The sequence below is a fragment of the Mustela nivalis genome (genome assembly GCF_964662115.1).
Source record: "Mustela nivalis genome assembly, chromosome: 10".
NCBI classification, from domain to species: domain Eukaryota; kingdom Metazoa; phylum Chordata; class Mammalia; order Carnivora; family Mustelidae; genus Mustela; species Mustela nivalis.
In genome coordinates, this window is record NC_139029.1 from 52,368,277 (window position 1) to 52,393,300 (window position 25,024).

The window sequence follows — 25,024 nt, forward strand, 5'->3', positions numbered from 1 at the left end:
TCCCTTTTTCCAAACCTATAGTACATTATCAACCCTCATCTTACTCTACTCAGTACATAAGTTTTCTAAGAACTACTGCATTCTTAATGTTAGCTTTATCTTTATAGCTTTATCTTTCCACTCTCACATTTTTTTAATGGGAAACCCTGAGTGAAATGAGTTCCTTTACAGTCATCAAGTGGATTTGAAGTGAATTAAGTGAAGAAGGCCTGTCTCTCCTTGGGCATGGCATCACTTCTGATGGGCTTTGGAGCAAGACTTGTCCAGCTCCAGCCAGGATTCATCTAGACTTGGGTTTTAAAAAACTATAAGCTGAGTATTTGGGCCTGGCGACCAGAAAAAAAGGTCTATTTGATGCTTGACCTAGCTATGAAATCTTTTAAAAATCACCCTCTGTTTAACTTACATAAATTCTTACTGTTTTTGAGTCTCCAGTTTCACCCCATTTTCCTGGTGATTGGAGGTTTTAGGCTCTTATTCTCATTTGAAAAAATTTATTTTTCATAGATTTGTAACATTTCCCATCAATAAATTTCCCACCAAGGAGAAGTAATTCATTCACTGTATGTGTCATGTTTAAAGAAAAACTAGGTGGCTGAATGATTTCTTCTCTTGGGGAAACCACTGCAGATCTAGGGGAAAAAAATATTTTGCTGGGAAGAAGTTGCTCATTTGCATACTGAAATTCAGTGTCATTCTGTTTGTGAATTTTCAGGTCTTCAACCTTACGGAATTAGTGAGGGTAGGTCAGGGGGTAGAGTGGTGAAGTGCAGGGATTATAAATTCTAACAGACCTTTTGATTTGGCCAACAAAGTATTCTAAAGAAATTTAGATTTAAATTTCTTTAAGCACACGATGCCTCCAGTTCACGAAGACCTCAACAGTTACTCCCCATTATCTTCTATTCAACCAATTTTATTTAACAAATCCTCATTGGTGCTCTTCTGTGTATTAGGCACCATTCTGGGCCCTGGAGATGCAGCAGAGAAAAAGAGATGGCAAGATCTCAGATCTCATGAGGCCTACATTCCAGGGGAGAAAGACTGATAGGCACTGAGTGTTATACGACTCAACTGATGAACCATTAAACACTACATCTGAAACTAATGATCTGTTAAATGTTGGCTAATTGAATTTAGGGGAAAAAAAGTCTTTCTTTACAAAATGAGCAAACAAATTAATAAAGAAATTCCAAATAATGACAAGTAAATAAGAAAACAGAATAAGATGATGTGGTGTGTAGTGTTTGCAGGAGGGGTACTATTATAGCTTGAGTGGACCAGGAAGGCCTTCCTGAGATGATATTTGCTCTGAGGCCTCAGTGATATGATGAACCAGGGACAGAGGATGGTAAGCAGAACCAACGGCAAGTACAAGCCCCATGACAGGAAGAGTTTGCTTTGTTCAAGGAAAAGGAAGGTCAGCGCAACCAAAATAAAGGAGGGATACCTGGGTGGCTCCATCAGTTAAGCGTCCAACTCTTGATTTCAGCTCGGGTCATGATCTCAGGTTTGTGAGACCAAGCCCTGTGTCGGGCTCTGCACTCAGTGTGGAGTCTGGTTGAGATTCTGTCCCTCAGTCCCTCCCCCTGGTCTCTCACTTTCTCTCTCATAAATAAATAAATAAAGCCTTTAAAAATATAATGAGTAAGAGGGAGACTAGTTTAAAATGAGGTAGCAGGGACGCCTGGGTGGCTCAGTTGGTTAAGCAGCTGCCTTTGGCTCGGGTCATGATCCCAGCGTCCTGGGATCGAGTCCCACATCGGGCTCCTTGCTCCGCAGGGAGCCTGCTTCTCCCTCTGACTCTGCCTGCCATTCTGTCTGCCTGTGCTCCCTCTCGCTCTCTCTCTGACAAATAAATAAATAAAATCTTTAAAAAAAAAAAAAAAAAAAAAAAAAAAAAAAAAAAATAAAATGAGGTAGCAGAGAGCAGATTAGGGAGAATCTTAGGGCTCTAGTAAGGATGTTGGATTTTATGTAAATGTGATGAACAGCCATAGATTTTAAAGCATAGTCTGTTTTGTTGGTTTGTTTTTTTTTTTTTTTTAAGTTTATTCTGGTTTCTGTGGGTAATATAGGTTCTAGGAGCCAAGATTGGAAATAAGAAAACCAGTGACTACTGAAAAAGTCCAGACAATAGATAATGGTAGTTTGAAATGACATTTGGAACTATGAATATGAAAAAAAAAGTATACAAATATGGGATAAATATTACAAATAGAGCCATCAGGCCTTGCTGATAAGTTGGATGTATCAGATGAGAGAGAGAGAGAGAGAGATCAAGGCCAGTTCCTAGGTTTTTGGCTTAAGCAACTAGCAGATGAACAATGTCATTAACTGATATGGGAAACTGAAGGACTGAAGGAGGAACACATTTACTTGGAAAAATAAAGGATTCTGTTTTGGCCATGTAGAGTCTAAGATGCTTATTAGACACTCCTGTATAAATTATGAGTAGGCATTGGATAGAGGAGTCACCGCATAACTATATATCACCCCTGAGGTCTTCTGAGTTTGTAACTCTACTATAGTGCATGTAGGTTAAGAACAGGGGTTTGGGAGTAAAAAGATCTTTGTATGAATCCAGGTTTTTCTGCTTACCAGCTCTGTGACCTGGAACAGGGTTCTTAAAGTTGTCTGCACCATGGTATCATCCTTTATAAAATGAGTTTAAAATATTACATACTTTATCAGTTGATTGTAAAGATTAAATAAGTTGATTTATGCATAGTACTCTGGAAAATCTCTGGAAAAATATAAGTACACAATATATATTAGGTATTATTTATTGAATATCTATACTGAGATATGCCCTTTGTATACATTTCACCTGTTCCTCCCCCAACACCTCACATCAACCATACTGGTTAAATATCAGTATACAGGATGGAGACTGAGAACAGACAGATGAAAACACAGATTTGCTTTTCAAGTTTTGAAAAATGTGCACATCTGCACAGACCACCCCTGACTTATCAATCAAGGAAACATGCATATGAACCTGAAATGTGTCTCTTGCCAGATTCTTACATCTAGATTTGTATATTCAGCTGCTCTGTGACATCTCTTTGATCTCTGTCATCTCAAACCCAACATGATTTAATCTTTACCCCCAGGCCCAGAATCTGATCTTTCTGTTGACTTCCTCATCACTGATGATGGCATCTCACACATTCTAATTGCTGAAGTATAAAGTCTTGCTGTCCTCATTGGTCCCTGTCTTTCTCACACAGGCTTTATGAAAGCGTTCTAAGCAATGGTCCCCTGACCTCATCTCCTCTCCTTCTCTCTCCCTCACTCATGGGGCTCCAACCATGCTAACCTATTTGCTAATATTCAAATACACAAGCATGTTCTTGCCTTTAGGACCTTTTCATTTCCTGTTTCCTTGACAGTCAAATACCCCAGAAATTCCCTCAGATACCTACCCTGCTAACCTGACCATCTGTTTAAAATTGCAGCTTCCCTAGTACTATGTTCCTTCTCCCCTTTAACTTTCTCTCCCTTCCCTGTCTTCCCCTTCCTTGCTTTTTCCCTTCTTGACTTTTCCAGGAAAGGCTTCCTACTATGTTGCCTCTAAGGCAACATAAGGTTTCTTCTACTCCAGATACGCTGGTCATCCCCAGAGAAGCTCTACTGCCTGAACCCTGGAGTCTTTTCTTCCACTCTGGGAAGGTCCAGCCATCCTCTGCTTGCTACCTCAGTACGCTGGCATCAATTAACATTGTTTCCAGATGCACATGAGACACCCTACCACAGGGGCCAAGCAGTCAGGGCAGTGTTTGTCTTGTACAGCAAGAATTGCAGGGGTCGGGAGTCCAGGGCCCCATGTCACTCACTGCTATCCTGAGATTCAGGATCCTTCTATCTTCTTTTTCTGCCGCCGTGGTACTTATCTGCAAAGGCATTAGATTGATACCCATTGTATATTGAGTCTCCTGCTCCACGCAGAAAAGTAAAGAGGAATGGTGAAGGAGCAAAGGATAAACTTCTCTTAGGAAATGAGTCTTGTGTTCTCTGGGTTGAAATATCTGACTTCCGACTATTTTTAACCTACAAAAATGTAAAGTTCATGTGTCTGACCTAAGGTTTGGGAAGGAACACCTTCCCCAGAGACTTCCGCTGACATGTCATTGGCCAAAACGGTGTCAATTGGACACTCTTATCTTCAGAACAGTCAGAGGCAAAGATTGTGGGGGCCTCTGGGACAGCCAACTCAGTGCCTTCCCTATATGATTCGGCTCTTCCTGAGTTGTTTATCTTCAAGACTCAATTCAGCCTCCTGGCTTTGGAGTGTCCTCCCGAGAGCCTCTGTTACAGGGGAACCCGCTCTCCCGCGCACACCTAGAGGAATTCCTACTCCACACTTCAGCGGCTTCCCAGGCCACACAAGAACTTTGGGGTCTGCTCTGTGATATCTACAGATTTTGGGAAATTTCATTTCCAGAATAGGGGCAGGTAAAAATCTCTGGCTCTCTGTTGAAATAAACCATACTGCCATTTCTGTTCCATTGTGTTTGTCCTGCACTGGCAGGACTAGTGAATTGGAGAGCCGAACATCTACATCTTCACACAGTGTTTAATTTCCTCCTCATAGCAAGCCTTTAGCTTTCTTTTCTATCAGTGTTTTACACATGCGGAAACTAAGGCTCAGGGAAGTTAAATCCAAAGCCCTTTAGTTGGCAAATGGTGGAGCTTCTGATATGCCTCATTCCAGAGCCTTTGCCTGACCTGATGATTAAACTCCTTCAAAAGCAGATCTTTCCCAGGGCAATCATTTCCTTCTCTGTGTCGGAGCCTTTGAGTCACTCTCAGTATTTCTTAATGAGGCTGACCCCATAGGGCAGCTTAACAGTGTCTAGGCAGTTGCTCCCCCATTAGAGCTCCTGAGTTTTCCCTAATTCTAGTGTTTTCCATCCCCCCACCTTGTCCCTTGCTCACACATGGATTTAGACTTGTGGAAATGTCAGAAAGGATATTCTAGAGGAAATAGGACAAGCATAAACAAAAGTGAAGTAAGTATAACTCTGGGAAAGAGTGTATTTTAGCTTGGTTAGAGTATATATCAGAGATCCTAGCACATATGCTTAGAAGGTCAAGTTCACATCACACCGTTAGGACCTTGACTATCAGACAGAGTCAGTCTGTCATTTTTTTTTTTTTTTCTTTCTGCAGTATTGATGCATTAGAGGTTTTGCCACAGGAGAGTCAGACTATACTTTGAGTTTTGTGTTGCAAATTTAAAAAAAAGAGAGAGGGAGAGAGAAGTTTGAAAAGTTCCTTGAGTACTAAGCAGACATGATACTACTAGTGCAGGAATTATTAAGGGAGATTTGAGAGTTTTGTATCCATTTATGTTGTTTTTTTTTTTTTTCCCCAAAATAGCAGTGAGGTTGGTAAGTTGATACATGAGAAATGTTCATCTGGAAATAGGCAAAAGAAAAAAATCAACTATTCCCAAACTCAACTTTCCCAATAGAATTAAAGTTGCTGCTGTTTATATTCAGTAAGGAATGACCTTAAGCATCTCTTAATTCTATGTTAAATTAGTTAAACCTGCATGGAAATTGCAAATTTGAAAAATTACAAAATTGAAAAATTACAAAATATTCAGTAAGGAATGACCTTCAGCATCCCTTAATTCTATGTTAAATTAGTTAAACCTGCATGGAAATTGCAAATTTGAAAAATTACAAAATTACAAAATTGCAAATTTGAAAAATTATAAAACCTGTGTGGAAAATGGAATGAGTTTTATGGCTTCCTTGTTTAGAGTAGAATGGTCACACATCTGAGTAGAATTTTTAAAAAATCATTTGAAAACTATTGGAAGAAGTGACTCATTTATAAAATTGTGAAGAAAGCATGTAAGAAACCACTAGCTGCATAAGGTAGTGTTTTTTATTTGTCCAAGTAATGCCACATTACTGAGGTGCCACAGAACATAGTACATCCATCCATGAGTCAGAAATATGTGAGTCAGAAACACCTTGTGAAGAGCCCTCTCTGTCCTTTAGGTCATTGAAACTGATGTTTTGGTTAGACTGGGTAATTTACCAGTAAGTTAATGTAATTGAGTAATAAAGAGGGAATCCATGTTGAGAGAATTAGTTGTGAAAGGATAAAATGAGGAAATGGCATTATGGACAGAGCTCAGACGAACTCTTCAGGGGACATCTCTCGCAGATAAATCAGCCCTTCAAGTGACTGGTTTAACTGTGAGTGAGTTGGTTCGAAGACAAGATTATAGGAAAAGCAGCAGAAAGGAAAAGAGTACTTTGCAAGGGGGTTTCCTCAACTAGTTATATTTCGAGGCAATCATTGTTTCTGTTATTGAAAAGATGGATTTGTTAAGGAACAATGCTCTTTCCAAAATCACAAATCATGAATGGGAATTGATATCTGAAGAAGAAAATGAATTCAGATTGGTTACAAAGGACTTCCCTGTTCAATTCAAAGCACTGATGTTATGTACCTCTTCTGAAAGGGCTGCTGTGGATAGAGAAGCTGAAGTCTGCCATGGTGATTTACGGCTTTCATACTCCATGAAGGCCAAGTGTGAGGTCAAGGATCCTCATAGTTCCCCAAAGGTCCTGTAATGGTGAGGTCATCCCCCAAGATTGACCAGTTCTACCTTTAGGGAGTGAAAAGGAGGGCTGCCTACCCTGATGAAGGGCCAGCTGTGATCAGCTCAGAGGCATTCGACTTAGATTACAGGAAGATTTAATTTCTAAAAATAATGGCAAAGAACAGTGAAGCCTAGAGACTTTGCTTGAGCTCTAATAGAATTATGATACCATTTATTTTTGGAATGTTGACGTTTCTGAAACTCTTCAGATGCAAAATCAATGCTAAGTAGTTTTATAGAAATAGGATGAATTTTACATAAAATTACCACCAGAGCTGAGGACAGTGATGCACAAAGGCTGTGCAGACAGTGTTTTGAATGCCCTGGAAAGCACAGACTAGGAGCCTCTGCACCAGTACCTGGCATCCATCCCACATTTTCAGGCCTTTACCCTTTAAATTGCTTTGACTGTTCTTGAGATTTCCAGCTCTGTCTAGTCCCATTCCGAGCCTGTGGACCATTCATCATATTCTTTCTGTAGTTGTCATCGTTTTAAACACATTAGGGAGTCATTGGTGAACAGAGAATATTTTACACCATGATAAATGCAATGATACAGTCACCTAGGAAATGAGTATAGATAAAGAAAACAGGGCTGAGTCCCGATGCTCCAACATGTAGAATCTGGGGGAGTTGAAAGCCCTAGGAAGGCCAATGTAATAGGGAGATAAACAGCAGAAGGTAATATCTTGAAAATCAAAATAAGAGAAGGATAAATGTGTCAGATGCTCCTGACACTTTAAGAAGATGGTGACTGAGAATCAACTGTTAGTTTGGGCAAGACATAGGGCCCTGATATCATAAAACAAGATGGATTTCCTAAAATACTGTGGACCAAACCCTGAGTATAGAGTGCTGAGAAGAACAGAGATGTTGGGGAAGACCACAAGTAAAGACAACTTCTGGAAGAATTTTGCTTTTAAAAGAGTGCAAAGAAATAAAAAGAAAAGAAAAGAAAGAAAGAAATGAGACAATAGTTGAGGATAGCATGGAGTAATCACAAGTCTTTAAAAAAAAAAAAAGAAAGAAAATCTTTATCTAGGAACAAATGACATGTCGAAGTTTACTTTTTAAAGTGTGTGGTTTGGAAATGTACACTCATGAAATCATTGCTACATCCAAGGCAATTCATGTCCACCAAACCCCAAAATTTCCCTTTGCAATTCCTCCCACCCTCCTTGTTACCGCCTCTCTACCTCCCAAAAGTCACTAATGTGCTGTCCCTGTAGTTTAATTTTCTAGTATTTTAGATAAATGGAAACATACAGGATGTACTCTTTTAATCTACCTTCTTTTACGCAAGAAAAATTAGTTTGAGTTTAGTCCATATCGTTGCAGGAATTGATAGTTTGCTCCTTTTTATCACTAAGCGGTATTCCATTATATGAAAACACTACAATTTGTTTATGTTAGCATTTGGGTTATTTTCAGTTTTTTACTGTAACAAAGCTGCAATAAATATTCTGTATACACAAGCATATCATCTATGAATAGAGAAAGTTTTACTTTTTCATTTCTAAGGTAGATTCTTTTTTATCTATTTTTTCCCTTGCTACACTGATTACAGTTTCTAGTAAAATCTTCAGTAGAAGTGGTGAGAACAGACATTCTTACTCTTCCTAATTTCAGGGGGCAATAACTCAGTGTTTCACTCTGAAGTATGATGTTAGATGTAGCTTTTTCACAGATGCTCTTTACCTGGCTGAGAAATTTCCCTTCTATTTCAAGTTTTCTGGAAGTTTTTGCCAGAAATGGATATTGAATTTTGTCAGATGTTTTTCTCTACATCTACTAAGATGATCATAGTTTTTAAAATATTGATATGGTGAATTGCATTGATGGTTTTTTGAGTGCTATACAACCTTATATTCCTTGGATAAACCCCATTTGATCATAATGTGTCAACATTTTTATATATTATTGGGTTAGATTTACTATAATTTAAAAAATTTTTTCAGGTATGTTTATGGGGAAAATGATCTGTACATTTTCTTTTCAGAGAAATGCTGACTTTAAATAATTAGTTGGGAAGTATTCCCTCCTTTTCAACTTTCTGAAGGTTTGTGTAGAATTAGTATTATTTCTTCTTTAAAATTTTGGCAGTATTCACCAGAAAAGTCATCTGGGTTTGCAGTTTTCTTTGTGAGAACGATGTGAATTTTTTAAAAATGCAATCTCTATAATAGTTATATAGGCCTATGCATGTTATCTCTTTCTTCTTTGGTGAGCTTTGGTAGTTTGTGTTTTTCAAGGAATTTAGACAATTCATTTAAGTTGTAGGATTTATTGTCATAAAGTTGCTCGTAATGGTTCCTTATTGTCTTTCTTATATCTTTAGAATCTGTACTGATGTCTACTCTTTCATTCCTGATATCCTTAATTTGCATCTTCTCTTTTTTTCCTGGTAAATCTGACTAGAAGTTTGTCAGTTTGGGTGTTTACGTGAAGAAACTGTTTTGTCTTCATTGATTCTCTTTCTAGGTCTCTCTCTCTCTCTCTCTCTCCCCCTCTATTTTATTTCCGTTGTTACCTTTTTCCCCCCTCATGCTTACTTTAGTAAGTATATTTGCTATTATTTCTCAAATTTGAGCTAGAAACTGAGGTCATTTATTTTATTCTTTTCTAATAAAGGCACTTAGTGCCATAGATTTACCTATAAGTTCAGCTTTAGCTGCATCCCACATATTTTGACATGAAATGTTTTCATTTTTAATCAGTCAAGATGCTTTCAAATTTCTCTTTTGATTTTGTCTTTGACCCACGAGTTATTTAGAATGTTCAATTCCAAATACTTGGAGCTTTACTAGAAATATTTCTCTTATTGACTCCTGATTTAATCCCACTCTGATCAGAGAACATACTCTGTATGGCTTGGATTTTTTTTAAACTTATTGAGACTTATTTTATGGCCTAGAATATTGTCTGTTTCGGTGTGTGTACATGGAACCATGTACACTTGAAAAGAATGTATCTTCAGCTGCGATTAGGTATAGTGTTCTAGCAATGCCAGGTGAAATTGATAGCATTGTTCAAGTATTCTATATCCTTATTGCGTTTCTGTTAGTTCTATCAATTACTGAGACTATATTTCTTGATTTTTCTATTAGTCCTTTTTTGCTTTTCTTGTTTTCATGTACTTTGAAACTGTTTCATAAATTGGTGCATGAATTGTCAGAATTGTTATCCTCTTTACAGATGGTCTTCTTTACCATTATGAAATGACCTTCTGTTCCTAATAATACTCTCTGTTTTAAAATTTTTTTTGTTCTTATTTTAATATAGTCATTCTGGATTTCTTTTCATGAGTATTAACATATATATATATTTCTACTCCTTTTCCTTTAACTTGCATTTTTATATTTAAAGTGGCTTGTTACAGGCAGCATAATGTTGACTCATACTCTTTTATCCATCTTGAAAATGTCTGCCTTTTAATTGTGGTGTTTGGGCTGTTTACATTTAAAGGGATTATTAACAGGGTCAGGTTTATATTTACCATGTTGCTATTTGTTTTCTATTTATCCATTATATGCTTTTTCCTCTTTTTCTACTGTTTTGGATAATTAAGTGTTTTATGCTTCCTTTTTTATCTCCGTAGGTAAAGATCTTCATTCTTTAAATTTTAATGGTTACTTTGGTGTTTTTGTTTTCATGTAACTCTTTATCTTATCCCCAGTCTACCTTCAGGCACTATTATACCACTTCAAATATAGTGTAATGACCTTCCCACGATATACATCCATTTCACCCTTCTTTGCCATTGTGCTCTTATTGTCTGTCATCTAATTTACTTCTGCATACATTACAAATCTTACAATACATAGTTATTATTTCTGTTTCTTCTTGTCAGTCAGTTGTATTTTGAAGAGATTTTTAAAAGGATTCAAAAACTTCATTCCTTTGTGTAGATACTGATTTCTACCTGGCATCGTTTTCCTTCTGCCTGAAGGATTTCCTTTAACATTTCTGAAACTTCAGGTCTGTTGGTGATGAATTCTTTCAACTTTCCTATGTCTGGTGGAAGTCTTTTGGGTGGTTATTTTTTGTTTGTGTGTTGGTTTGTTTTAGATATAAATTTTTACAGTTAGATTATTTGCTGATGTGCAAAATGGAAAAGGATGGTGCAGTAGGAGAGAATGGGGGGGGGGGAGGGGAGAAAGGGCAGGATTCGGAACAGAAGACCTGGCTTCAGACACAATCATGAAAATTTATCCAAAGTCACAAGAGGGAAGACTGAGCAGATGTTTACTGATGTGGGTGAGTTGATTGATCTGTTAATAGATACAATCAAACTGGGTTTCCAGGCTTGAATCGAAGATCCACCATTTAAAAGCTGAGTGATCTCCAGCAAATTATTTAAACCCTTTGAACTTGGGTTTAATCCATAGAATCAAATGAACAACTGCCCCACAGAGTGACTATAGCAATGAAACGAAATGCTGAATATATACCAAACACTGAATACATGGCCTGGCACATTGTAAGTGCTCTGTACTTGTGAGGAAAAAAAAAAAAATGTGTAACTTTTCTTAGCTTTACTGCCTGAGTCAAGGAGAAAAGATTCTGGGATCTCATTTTTCCACCTGTTCTTTCTCATATCCCCCTTTCTCCCCCTCTCCTTCCTTCCCAAAAGAACACATTTAAAGCTCAAATGCCAGGCTGTCTGCAGGTGCAGTCTTTAAGACTGGTAACATTTGGAGGCCAGATGTTAACTGATGTAAACACTATTAAGTGCTCAGTAGACCGGAGGCTGAGGCAATGATTTCCAATTTTATGATTATTATTTGAATTTATAGCAAACCAGTCTGCCACTCCTCCCAGCCCCCTACCTCCACCAAAAAGATATGTAGCCTATTCATTCTCAAGAGAATATAAATTGTTTTTAAAAAATACAAAGTTCTTGGGGTACCTGGGTGGCTCAGTGGGTTGGGCCTCTGCCTCTGGCTCGGGTCATGATCTCGGGGTCCTGGAATTAAGCCCCACATTGGGTTCTCTGCTCAGCGGGGAGCATGCTTCCCCCTCTGCCCTCTGCCTGCCTCTCTGCCTGCTTGTGACCTCTCTCTGTCAAATAAATAAATAAAATATTTTTTTTTAAATTTGTAAAAATATGAAGTTCCTGAAATATTAAGTAATGGCATTGCACACACCTAGAACTGGGGATGCAACCTCCACGTAGACCTCAACACCTCTGTGCAGCTCTCTCTGAAAGGTCAATGGCTTGTGAAATTTGATCTGAAAACTAGTCTCATCTTCTGAAATGAGCCCAAGTAATCATCACCAAAAAATGCTATAGCAGGTCTTTAAATCAAACTGATATTTTAAATCTCAGTTTCCTTAGGATTAGTTTGGGTGCTGTCTCAATGACAGGAAGTCAGTAAAAGAGCTCTTCTCCTAATAAAGAAATATATATTTTCAAATAGCAATAAAATGGATCTGCTAGGAATCACTGAGGTGATTGTTAGTGTTTAATACACTTATATACTCAGTTTAATCTACTGAACAGACATTAGTTCAGAACTAAGAGTATGTCCCAGCCCCAGTACTAGGCACTAGTCAATGCCCTGGTACGTACAATAGATGAGCCTCATGGCACTTAGAGTTTTAGGAGAGATGAAGATGATTAAAAAATAATGAACTTAACAAGTAGATATAGCACAACATTGAAATAGGTGCTATGAAGATAAAGGGTCCTCCACAAATAATGGATTGGGAAAAGAATTTTTTTTTTTTTAAGTAGCTAACTTAATCCAAGGCTTAAAGAATGAGAAGAAGGCAGCCATCTAAGAGTAGAGGAGAGAACAAGCAGAGAAACCAGCATTTATTTATTAATTTAACAAATATATATTTAGTACTTTCTGTGAGCCAGGGAGTGTTCAGAGCAAATAAAATATACTCGCGAACAAAACACACACATGCAAACTGCTGAGGTTGGAAAGGATTTGGCAAGTTCCTGGAACAGAAAGGAAGCCCCTGAGGCTGAGCAGAGGGGGTGTGTGGTATAAATGAGGTTAGAGGGGTGGTGATAGGGACTGCATTATATAAAGATTTGTAATCCATGGTGAGGAGGTTGGATTTTATTCAAAATGCTATGACATGATTTGATTTTTATGTTGAGATACTGTTCTTGCTGCTAAATGGAGAAGAGTATGGAGGATGAGGGAAAGTGGCAGCAGGGAAATTCGTAGAGTGGCTATTCTAGTTCAAGTTAGGTTTTAATGCACTGAAATCACGGTGGCTGCAAAAATGAGATGTATAATTTTGATGCAGGACAATTAGAACTTCTTGGCCAACTGAAGAAGAGGAAGGGAATTTGAGGAAGGGGGTCAATCATGGATGATTCAAATGAGCCACTGCAGCACCATTTACCACAGTGAGGGAGACTGGTTGAGTAAGTGGATGAAGGTGGAGGAGGTTTGGACTAAAGACTAAAGTTAATTCAAGTTTGCTGGCCTAAGTCATAAACAATGAAATCAATCTGAAAGTGAAATTTCTATCTCATGGGATTAAAGTGTTCCCCATCCCTGGAGCATATACCAACAAGCTAAGTGACCACCTATCGTTAATATTTTAACTATATATCAAGCAGAATTTCTAGAACTGATTTCTAGATGGTATCTGAAGACTTACAAAATAAAGCAACAATTCCTGGAAGCCATCACTGGTTGAGTAAGAACTGGTTTTCCCAGATCAGGATCATTTCTCTTGAAGGGAATTTCACTTGCCTTCAAGCTACTGGAAGCTGACACAACATTTTTAAATAAATATTTTATTTAATTAATAAGTTTTCTTTTTGGCAGGACTACAAACATATAAATGGGAATACTTATATCCTGTTAAGAGACTGTTTGAATAACTTCTATGACAATCTTTAGAAAAGATGGAAAATGTAGGCTGGAAACTATTGAGCTAATAGGGAATTTGTATACCCACAGTACAGCTTAGAGCCAGAGCACCACAGAGTAGTAAGTTCTCGATCTTGGTTCTCGTCCCTCCCCCATGCTTTACAAAGTCCACATATTCCACCCAAAATTATTATCTTCTGGGGGTCCCCTACCTTTCCTGAGACTCAAGGAGCTACAGAAAGTGACCATTACTGTTAAGAGTCATCCTAACCCTTACGAGGGTTAAGTGGATCAAAGTCTGAAAGTAGGTTTGAGAATTAGAACACATAAAGAAACGTATACTTACCTTATAACATTCATATTTCTGAAAATCATTTTTTACCTGGAAATAGACTGACAGAGCACTCTGTAAACTTGTTAGAAATAATGTTCTTATCATTACGAGGTAGGATTGTTTGCATTTGGTCCTGTTTTCCTTGTGTATCAAATCGTACAACATAGTGTGAAGTTATTTTTTTTTAAAGATTTTATTTATTTATTTGACAGACAGAGATCACAAGTAGGCAGAGAGGCAGGCAGAGAGAGAGGAAGGGAAGCAGGCCCCCCTGCTGAGCAGAGAGCCCGATGTGGGACCCTGAGATCATGACCTGAGCCAAAAGCAGCGGCTTAACCCACTGAGCCACCCAGGCGCCCCATAGTGTGAAGTTATTAAAGGATCACATTAAAATAACCTCCTTAGCATTTGAAGAGAAACGCTTTTTAAAAATGACAGTCATATTATCTCATTAGAAAAACGAAGTATTGGTATTAAATTTTTGTTGATGCTTTTCTTTCGTAAAATGTTTACAACCTAAGAAAGGATCTCAAACAACAAGTAAAAGAAAGAAGTTACAACATAAATTCTTCAGCAATATTGAAACGTTCTACCAAAGGAACATTAAGAGGAACATTTGTGGTACTTCCATACAAGGGATGAGAATGACTGCTTCCAAGGAGGACCATTTGCCTTCTCCTTGGGCACCCTATGGATGGTATTCCAGCCCTCTCCGTGGTGATATTTGATAGCAAACCCCAGGTTCTTCTTTATGGTGCTAGCTTTTAGAGATCAGTTAGAGAAGAGGGCAGAAGATAGCTTGGTGTCTCCACACCATTCACATCCCTTCTTGTTGGAGAAGTACATCTGTGCTATGATGGGTATCAAGGGGAGCTGGTAAAAGTTCCTTGGTTCCAAATCATTCATTGCTTTCATTGGTATATCCATCAGACACTTATTAAGTACCCATATTCTGACAGACATGGCCATTAGTAGTGAGGTAAAAATAATGTGAAAAAAGATGGTCTGTGTCCTTGAGGAGCACAGCAGTTTGGGGGGCAGACTGGGACACTACCAATCATGCTGGACAAGTGCTGTGGTACATATGCATAGATATCAGTACATGTATAGCTGTGTGAGACAGTGGAGCAACTGACTCAGCCCAGAAAGGGAGCAGGGATGAGGAAAATTAAGTAGCTAGCTTAATAGATGGCACTGAGTTCACACACAAGTATCATCTCACCAAATTCTTTGGTTACAAAGGGAGCAGAAATGGAAATCAGAAAGAATCCAGGGACAGACTTTCCACTACCTCTATCAGATCCCAATCCCAGTACATCATCTGGGAAAGATTATGGGGGAGATGGTGCCCTGGTGTAGACCAGGAGACCACTTTGGGGTTTATAGAGTGGGTCTGCTGACCACCCAAACTAAAGAAACTTTCTTCTCCATACCTGTCTTTCGCACACTGTTATGTTTTATTTTCCTCAAAGTAGTTATCACTATGTGATATTACTTTATTTGATCGATCGATTGTCCATCCCTCCCCACAAGGACCTTGTCTGTCTTTCACATTGCCGTGTTCTCAGGCCTGAAACAGTGCCTTATTTTACAGTGGGCACTTAATGAATGAGTTGAGTGAATGATCATTCACAATATCAAATCACAGCAGGCCGCACTTAAGAACCAGTCCTTCCATCTCCAAAATGTCTGTCAGATGTCTAATCTCAGTTGCCTCAGAGATCTTCCACTCATTCTTTTCTTCATTTATTTCGGGGTGGGGGAGACTAAGGTGTGTGAGTCAGGGAACGGGGAGTCTTCTGTTCCATGCCAGCTATTTCCTCACAGAGCGGGAACTAGAAGCCAGATCTTCAGAATCCCAGAGCTCTTTAGCATTACTCGGCTACCTCTGGTTAAACCTCTCTATGAGGAAAGCAATTTTGGATTATTGCCAGGAATGTAATTTTCAAAGCCCCTAGGAAGAAAAGAAAACAGTGGGAAGCCGCTTCTAGAATTCAGATGAGCCCAACATCATCGTTCTCCTTCTTCGTCTCTGGGAGGGAAGTCGCAGACTTTGGAACTGAATTCTTAGGTCAGACCTGCAATATTCGGCTGTAACTATGGTCAGAGGAGAGCTGCCTACCCGCCGCGAGGACATGGGCTTCACATCAAGCTGGCTGTGATTTTGCACAGCTGAGTCCTTCATTAAAAATCAGGACTGGCAGCAGCCTGCCGCCATTAATTATATAAAGGTGGGTCACCCCTGTGCAGCTTCCCCGTCTGCAGGGACCAGATAGCACACTGAGCTGATGACCAATCTAAGTATTTTGATCAAAACCGTAAGCAAGCGTTTGAAGATGTTAGTCTCTGAATCCAATTGAGGGAAATACTTCCCCACAGAACTTTAAAGAAACATGGCATTTTCTCACAAATGTACCACCGCCATCCACGTACGCCCATTCTAGACAGAGACCCAGAAGTTCTCGGAAGCCGGAACTCCCAGGATGCCGTCGCCAGGAACTGCAGGGAGGTGGGAAAGAATGGGGGAAGAGGATCCTATCACCTCCACCGAGGGACTTCTCAGAAGCCTTCACCTGCCAGAGGTTTGAATCTAAATAGAAGAAGCTTTTTGCCAGATGAGAAATGTAAACTGTGAGCGCCTCTCATTGCCTCTCATTCCTTTAACAAATACTGGGTCTAAGCCTTCTGGTGTGAGACTCAGATCTAGGCCCCAGGAATACAAAATAGATTAGGCTCAGTCCCTGCTTCAGGGTCCAAGTTTAGTAGAGTGAAAGATGAGTAAACAGAGGAGTACAGTCCAGCGTGGCAGACTCTGGGTCAAGAAGGGTCGGGGACGTGGAGGAGAGCTCCCTGGGCCCAGACTGCTCGGTGTCATTAAAGGAGATCACACTTCAGAATTTTTCAAATGAAGTGTCACATTTTGGAGACCCTGTTTTTTCCTCTTCGAAGTGGGAACTTTGAAGAGAATTAGCCATCCTGAGTTGTAAAAATGGAGGGATGTAGGCGATACTCGAGTGAATAAATTTTTAGGAAAGAGAAGCAAAGTTGAGACAGCAGGGCCCTCTCCCCGAACGGTGGTGAGCCACAACGCAGGCCTGTGAGTTTAAACCTCTTCTGGAGAGTTCACAATTTTTATGGTGCTGCTATCCCTCAGAATAAACCAGAGACTCACCTCGAGAAGGGCTGAGTTGAAACAGAAAAGTCTCCTCTGATTCAGAAACGAATTATCCCTAGGAGGTTGCCTTGTGTGTTTTTGTTGCAGAAATTGGGGTGTGTGCGGGTAATTGGGGGTCAGGAAACAGCCGCCCTGGGAACAATTGCAGGCAATTCTGCAATCACCTGGCTTAGCTTGAATTCTTGGAAGTAGAGCTTCTCTTAGTTTAATAAAAGGTTTCATGTATACCTTGCGGTTCTGTTCTTTATCCCTGATTTTTCCTCCTAGGCTTATGAATAATGCCTCAGTCACATTTCTCCCTCTGAGACTGGCACGCAGCCCCACCTGCTCCGACGGGAGGCTGGGAGGTGCCTCGGGAGGAAGCGGTAGCTGTCTTCTGCCATCTGCTGGCTCCCTCTTCACAGCTGCCTTTGCATGGATTCTTAGAGAATGGAAACCACAAGCAGAGAAAGTGTGGGGCAGAGAAGGTTCTTGCTTTTATTTAAAAAAGAAGGAGATTTGAAGAGGGCTACCACGGTGGCATACAAGGGCTTTTCTCGTGATGGGGTTTGTGTAAAGATGTCACCGCTCAAATGAATATCTAAGGCAGCGATTTTTCTACGCAAGATCAATTTCATTCAGGGAGAACACAGCTGTGTGTTTTAGTTTACTTTCTTTGGTTTTGTTCTGTTTCATTTTCCTTGTGTTCTTACACCATCACCTTATAAGGCTGATCAAATAAGTCACTGCCATATCTCTATAGACTCATTTAAAAGAAACAGCAGCAACCCATGGTAGTGGAAACAGAGATGAGAGTAAGCAGACAGGAAGAAGGAAGGGAAAGGAGAAAAAATTCACGGTAAATCACAGTATTCTTTAATCGGTGTGGCTGAATTTTTGTTGTTGTTGTTGTTGTTGTTATTTACAAAGCTCTGACCCAGATGCCTGGGATACAAAAGTGAGTCAATATCGGGTCCCTTCTTTCTGGGATATAAGAGTCCAGTGGGGATAAGTCAAATAGAGAATTAAGTAGAGAGAGGCACATGCTGTGGTCGGTATTGCAGTCAAGGAGTGGAGGGGAACCCAGAGGAGGAACATCTGTCTACATCAAATTCGGGCTGCACTGTCAGAGAAAACCTCCTGGAGGAGGGGCCCCGAGCAGAAGTTTGAAGATAGTGACTTAGCGGAGACTGACGAGAAGGGCATTCGTGTTTCCAGGAGCACTGCTTCTTCCCCTTCGTGTCACCTGCTACCACCACTGCCTTGAGAAGTGAGACTCTGTATACAAAGCAGGAGAAATATTCAGTCTTAGACAAGGAGCAACTGATTCAGCCCAGGGTGTTGGGCCAACACAGGGAGAGGCAGGTGGAATCATTGTTGGGGGAAGGGGGTGTGTGAGGAATCCTGGACAGGAGACAGCCATTCTGGGACTTTCTCCGAACCTAGAAGAAAGGCAGTACTGTTTCTGTCCACCTGCTAGATATGGACAAACCCTTCCAGAAAAGTACAGTGAGATATTCAGAAACTCACAAGTGACATCCTCTCTTGGTCTATCTGAAACTTCTGAGTGACCTCTTCTAATTATAACAGTATCTATAGGCTCAAAGATCTCAACTACAGTGTTCTTTAAGATCCTAAGTGTGATGCCAACAGTAAGGAAAATGCTTAAGAAAGTATGGCATGCTGAAAAGAAATTTCAAAAAATAAATGAAAGTTTAAAAAAAAAAAAAAAAAAGAAAGTACAATACAGCATCTGGGTGAACCATTAGATGCCAGGGCATGGAAAATGATAATTTCGGAAACTGCGGTACGTGAAAATACTTGTACAAAAAATATCATAATCCAAGCCTAGAGGGAAAATATCCAGAAGGAAACAACATACTAAACTAATAAAAGTGGTATTTTTTTCCCTGTTGTCTGTGTTTTATATAATATAGAAAACCGTTATAATGAATTTTTAATACAAAGACGCCAAAAGGTGAAGTGTGTGTCCTGATTAAGGCAGGCGCAAAAAACTCACCCTACAGAATTCATCCTAAATGAATTATCGCCATTTATGTGTTTGTTTCTGATATTTCAGATTCCATTTTCTCCCTAATTGTGTTTCAGTTTGTGTGGTCTATTCATTTTGCTTGTTAAGTCTGTCCTCCGTCTTCCCCTTGCCCACGCTCCTCCTCCCACCCTGGATCTGCGGGATGTATTGTGATGTCTGCCCGCTAATTTTGCTGGGACTGGGGCTGGTGTCTGGTTGGTGATTCATGTTTGTTCCTAAGTTGTACATCTGTGTTGGTTGCTTTGAAACCGTGCCCCAGGGAATATGAAAGGCCCTTTGTCTCACGGAGACAGCGTCTTTGCACCCGAATTCTTCACTGGCTTCTTCTGAATTCCAGCAAGCTCTTTAGGGGTTTAGAGTTTAGGCACGGCAAAGAATAAACAAAAACAAAACAAAAACAAAGGAGAACAGCAGGGAGAGAGTTTTGGTGTCTGGGTCTAGTCCCTGCTTACCCGGTAGGACAAGCTTCTTATATACCAACCCTGGGGACAGAATCCTTTAGGACTTCCACTTTAAGGGGAATGCCTTGTGGATTTAAACTTTCTGCCCACTAGGAATGACTCTAGAAGAACATGGGGCAGAGTGAAGCCTGGTGGAAACTCTCAGTGGAAAAAGTTCTGAGATTTTGTTCGGCATACCCACTTGGTCCCTGCTAATGTTTTAGCACAGGAACACACATTCATAATGTTTAATGACCGCTACTGCATGGGCACAGACCAATTAAATGAACTCAGGCCATACGACTAAATCTAGAGGCCCCTGCTGTTCCAGACACGAACCCTTTAGGCCTCACGGGGGAGACCAGCAAATTTTAGAGGGCCTGGAGCAACGGCTGGCTGCCAAGGGTTACAAAAGTATTTCAGTGTCGTAATATCCATCAAGGCCAAACAGATCCATCCCAAATGTGAAAACTTGAGTGCACATGAAACTTCAAAGCTCATGCCCACTCTTAAGCTTTATATAGGGCCATGTTCCCCTTTTAAGAACTTTCCTCTTTGTCCTTAAGAAGAGTTCAGAGCCAACGTCAGGACCTACCAGTTCTACAAGATCTGGGTGGCACAAAGGAGCCCTTATTCACAAAGGAGCTCTTTATTTCGCTCAACAACTAGTAGAGATCTCCCCCAAGGAAAGTTTGCAAGTCAGCTTTTGTGATATTTTCACTCGCCGCAATGTAGTTGGCTTACAGCGTAGCTCTACCTCCAGGCAAGCGGAGATACAAGCTGGTGCGTGTGAGTGATTGCCCACCTGCCTGCTTGCCTGCCGTCTTTGAAAGGCAGCGCCATCCCAGACCATCAGCCTGCTGTGAAAATCCATGCACAGGGGCCCTGAAAGCCCAAATACGTATTGGATTGTTGTGGCTCTTCCCGGTCCTTTTAACCAGAGAGTCTCACCCGCTGCTTCTTATCAGACACCTGGTGTTTGTAGGTTGGCTGAAAAGCAGCTTCTCAAAATGGTCTCCGGGGAAGCATTATAACCCTACATTCTGTTATTTCTTATTTCCCGTTTCAAAGAAGCCTATAGCTTCAGGGTAATCTGCTGCTTCTCCTGTCTTCATTCAAGATAACAGTCAAGGTTGCTCATAATCTTACTGATTCTCTACGTTACCAAACACAAATTGCTTTTGAACTCAGAAGAAAAACTGCGCTCAGGTAGCCAGCAAGCCATTCTGATATGCTGTGATTAGAGAAGTCTGGGGTTGTAGAGCAATGAGTTGGAAGACTTGGGTCTTCCAGTACTCAACCGACAAGGGACAAGCATGTAACCTCGAACAAGTGATCTAAAATCTCTCTAATCTTCCTCAAATGTAGAGTGTGGTCATACTGTACAATTTATAGCATTGTTACGAGGGGTAAGTGGAATCATAGATCAGAAAGCAATTTGTATACTAGGAAAATATAAGCAAAATTTACCCCCAAAAGAGCAGGTTGTAAAAACTAATGAAAGAAAAGACTGTGAGTGCAGAAATGAATGATGGCCGCTGGAGGAGTATGAGGGAAGCCTACTCTTGTGGTCTAGCTTGGAGGAGAGAACATTCCCAAGTTCATACCTTCTTCAGGACCTCTCTGCAGAGCTGTAGCTGGAAACCACTGAATGGTTTAGAGAGATGTTAGGCAAGAGGGTTCCTGGCAGTTTAAAGCAAAGGTGCACAGGAGGAAAATGCATAGGAGATGATGGAGAGCATGGGAGGGACACAGTGCCTAAATGTGAAACCAGGATAGGGAGAGAAGAAAAGAGATGCGATCTCCAATGCTCCCATCATTGTGTTCATTGATTGGAGTGTGTTCAACTGACCTGGGCTTGAAGGTGCCTTCCTAGGGTGAACAGACCGACTAGAAATCCTAATGGCTCCCCTGTGCTAGAGCCAGTAGCTATACCGTCCTCCAGAGATAAAGCTCTCTATACCTGCAGGGTAATTTGACATCATCAAATTAATTAAGTCATTTTCTGTGGTTAAACTTGTGTATGAATATCAAGTCTCGGACTGGGCCTCGCATCTAATCAGCCAGTGAATGTGTTCCGGATAGCACTTTGTTCCTGAAACATTGAGAAATATGCATATTGTATCTTTAATGAGATCGTGATATTTATTTATGGCAGGAAGATCCCTCCCAGCTACCAAGACTCATTTAAGTGATAGCTCAGCGTCTGACACCTAGAGCTGTGTTGGATGCTGTCTCCAAAGTTGCTTATTAGCACCAAATGATTTTAAGTTTGGCTCGTATTCTGAGTAAGTCCAAGTTGCTCCTGCCCCTGAAAGGCCATGGGGCTTTGCTCCAGGGTTCAAATCCTGCCTCCACTGTTCACTAATGACTGGACTTCTGTGGGACTGTTTCCTTGGTACAAAATGTGAATAATAATGACTACAACTCACAGCTGTCTGGAAGGTTACAATGTTGCGTCGAGTATGAAAGTTTTATGTAAGATGCCCGGCACATGTTGGTTCTCCAGGTATGTGTGTCAGATGTCCTCCTCCATGGTTATGTGACCAGCATTTTTTTGCTTTCTCTTAAGCTTTGATGTGGAAAATGGCCCTTCCCCAGGACGGAGCCCTCTGGACCCCCAGGCCAGCTCTTCCTCTGGGTTGGTGCTCCATGCCACCTTTCCCGGGCACAGCCAGCGCAGAGAGTCGTTTCTCTACAGATCAGACAGCGACTATGACTTGTCACCAAAGGCGATGTCAAGAAACTCTTCACTTCCAAGTGAGCAGTAAGTATGAGCCCTGGGTGGCCTCCCGTCTCACGCTTACCTCATCTTTAACCCGTCCCAGCGGCGGCAACAGCTGTTCCCGTCTCACCCGTGGGAAGGCAGGAGGAGACAAATTAACTTGAGCAGAGAAGACACTGATGATCCTTCAAGAAATTAGTGCTCGACAGCAGGAGAAATATGTAGCTGGGGTCCCCAAGGGCATACAAGTCTCAGGCACAGTGTACACTTTTTCATCTGTTACCAATATATATTTTTTTTAATTGTCATTCAGCCTCATTTCCTGACCTGTTGAATCATTTATGGGTTGAGAACCTTAACACCTTTTGCAAATCCTACTTGAATTTTCCACAGCATGTGCCGTTTGCATGAGGCTATGGTGAGAAAGAAAAACAGTAGCTGGGGACAGGCCCCCTTTCTCAGGGGTCTTTGCTTGGTGAGACACATTATACATTTAATAAGCTGTCATCCAGCCATGTGTCTGCATCCCTTCTCTGGAACCTTAACTCAATGCCCACTTGTTGCCGGCTCCTTGGTGAGACACAACACACTCCATGCCCTGTGAAACACAGCTGATGGTTTTGTTTTGCTGCTATTAATTATAGATCTCTCATTTTTAAAAGAACAATGATGGGGTTGTATTACTCATTTATCAAATTTCTGAAACCAAATAAAGTTGGATCCTGGAATGCATGCCTTAAAAGGTTTCTGGGCAGACGTACAATTGTTTTTAACATTGTATGTTATAAAAATATTGGTAGCTCCCTAAAGTCTCCGGCCTGGAAATTTCCACTGGGCTCCCTTGTGCTGTTGGAAAAGAAGCTAAACAGGGTCACCCTCTTATGAAAGAAGCAGGGGACATTTTAAAGCTACCAGTGAGAAAGGTTCCCCAGGGCATGTCTACCAACAAATTCTAACAGATATACCCCTGGACTAAAATACCTCAATCATCGGGTGGGCCAAAATTCATGTGTTCTTCCTTCATTTGGCGAATACTTCCTGAATCTTTCCTATGTGCCACTCTCTGGGGATGAAAGACTAACAAAACAGTAGAAAGATCGCAGAGGAGTTAAAAACAGATATTCTCAGAAAGGTTGCATGCTCTCAGGGATGTTACAGTTAATAAGAAATATAAGAGGAACACCCACGTAACTCTACTACAGAGTGGAAGGAAACACTGAATGAGCGCTTACCCCAGGGCCGGTGGCCCTGACATGTGTGTTATTTCTTTTCATCTTCACAACAGTCCTGTCAGCTGGGTCCCACCATTATCTCCACTATACAGGTCATGAAAGAGAGCCTCTGAGAGACTGACAAAACTGCCCCCATCCCATGACTCTGTGCCATATGCTGTATCCCTTGATGTAGCGGAGTCGGACCGTAGGTGAACCTTTTCGATTCGATTTGCCTGTGTTCTTCAAACCGTGCAGTAGAATCTCTACCAGCTGGTAGAAAACAGATGAGTTCAGAGTCAAAGTGTCTGAGGTGGGAAGAGAGGTAACCACTTTGCTGCAGATCCTGGAGAACCGAGGATGTTTCTGACCAACGTTGGCATGGGGTCTTGGCGGAGTCTACCTGGAATTTCCTCTTTTGCCCAGAAGCACCTCTTTAGACGTCATAGGTGGAAGGCATGAAGGTGGGATGAGCTGACGGTCATTAGAGCTCCGTTTACATAGCGTCTGACAGGTCAAAGACTGGGTTTGGAAGGCAGCTCACAGTTCCCCTGGACTCTTGCCAAACAGCATAATGAGTCTCGGAGGCATTCTGAGGCTTTCCAGAAGGTTCCAACTGAATTTCAGATTAAACTCTGAAGATTTTTTTTTAAAGAACCAAAAGTTATGACGAATTTTGAACCTGAAGAGACCTTAGAGATGACAGTCCAACTTATTCTATAGCTCTAAAAAGAGAGATCTAATTCTAAATGACTCTGCAGGTAGGGTCCCTAGCAGTCACCGTTTATCCTTTTTTCAGTTTAACCAACCAGCAAAAATTTCCCTCTAACTTAGAACCTACGTAGTGTTGCCAACTTTAAATTTAGGCAAGTAAGGATTGTATGTGTAAGTTATCTAGTATCATTTAAATTAATTAAAGGACAGCCCTTCCCAAAAAACACAGTGGGTGACGTAAAATCACCCTATGAAAGATACTGATCATAGAATCTATCAAAATCTTTGAGGGAATAAAAATGGCATGATTTTTTATTTTGCAAAAGTTTCAGCATTACGTAAAACTTTTACATATTTGTCAGTTTAGAAATTTATATTTCTCAATACAACAAGAAGAGGAGTTTGAATAATATCCAGATTTTTCCGGTATTTCATTTTATCGGGACCATGTTGGAAAGTCCAGTTTCATAAAAGTAGCTTGAACTTAACTGAAGTAATGCTGTCTAAAATATTTCACCTGATTATTACTCTTCAGAGTGAATTGAAATGAATAGAAGAGCAGCAACCCCCAAGCCTCTCCCTGCTTTTCCTGCCTTCTACCTATGAAGCCAAGGAAAAGAAGGACAATGATAGGTTGAGTCTTGACATGAAGGCCATTGGGTGGGGGCTACGAGATGCTCCCTGCCCAGGAGCTCCTCATGTTCAACATGGCGCCCTCACGGATTTATTCAGGAAAGCTTGCCTAATTCCTCTGTCTGTGGTAAACCCCAGTGGTAGGGACAACACTGGCTTTTCCACATTTCTCATCTGAACACTTTCAGAAGAGTAAGAGGAAACATAGGCAGGGAGAATGAGTGAGAAGATATTAGGAGTAAAAATGTGAATAGAAAATTGGCTTTAATTTTTAATGACAAGAGAGATAT

General features: G+C 40.6%; 1 protein-coding gene across 8 annotated transcripts in view; it reads left to right on the top strand.

Moving 5' to 3' along the window:
• Nucleotides 1-25,024, top strand: part of PDE4B (phosphodiesterase 4B) — a 573,081-nt gene that overhangs the window by 429,171 nt on the left and 118,886 nt on the right. For all 8 annotated transcript variants that reach the window (XM_082686382.1, XM_082686381.1, XM_082686384.1 and 5 more), the window contains one exon: nt 22,024-22,218. In XM_082686382.1, coding sequence (XP_082542508.1) covers nt 22,024-22,218 — 195 coding nt within the window. The remainder of the gene's footprint in view (nt 1-22,023; nt 22,219-25,024) is intronic.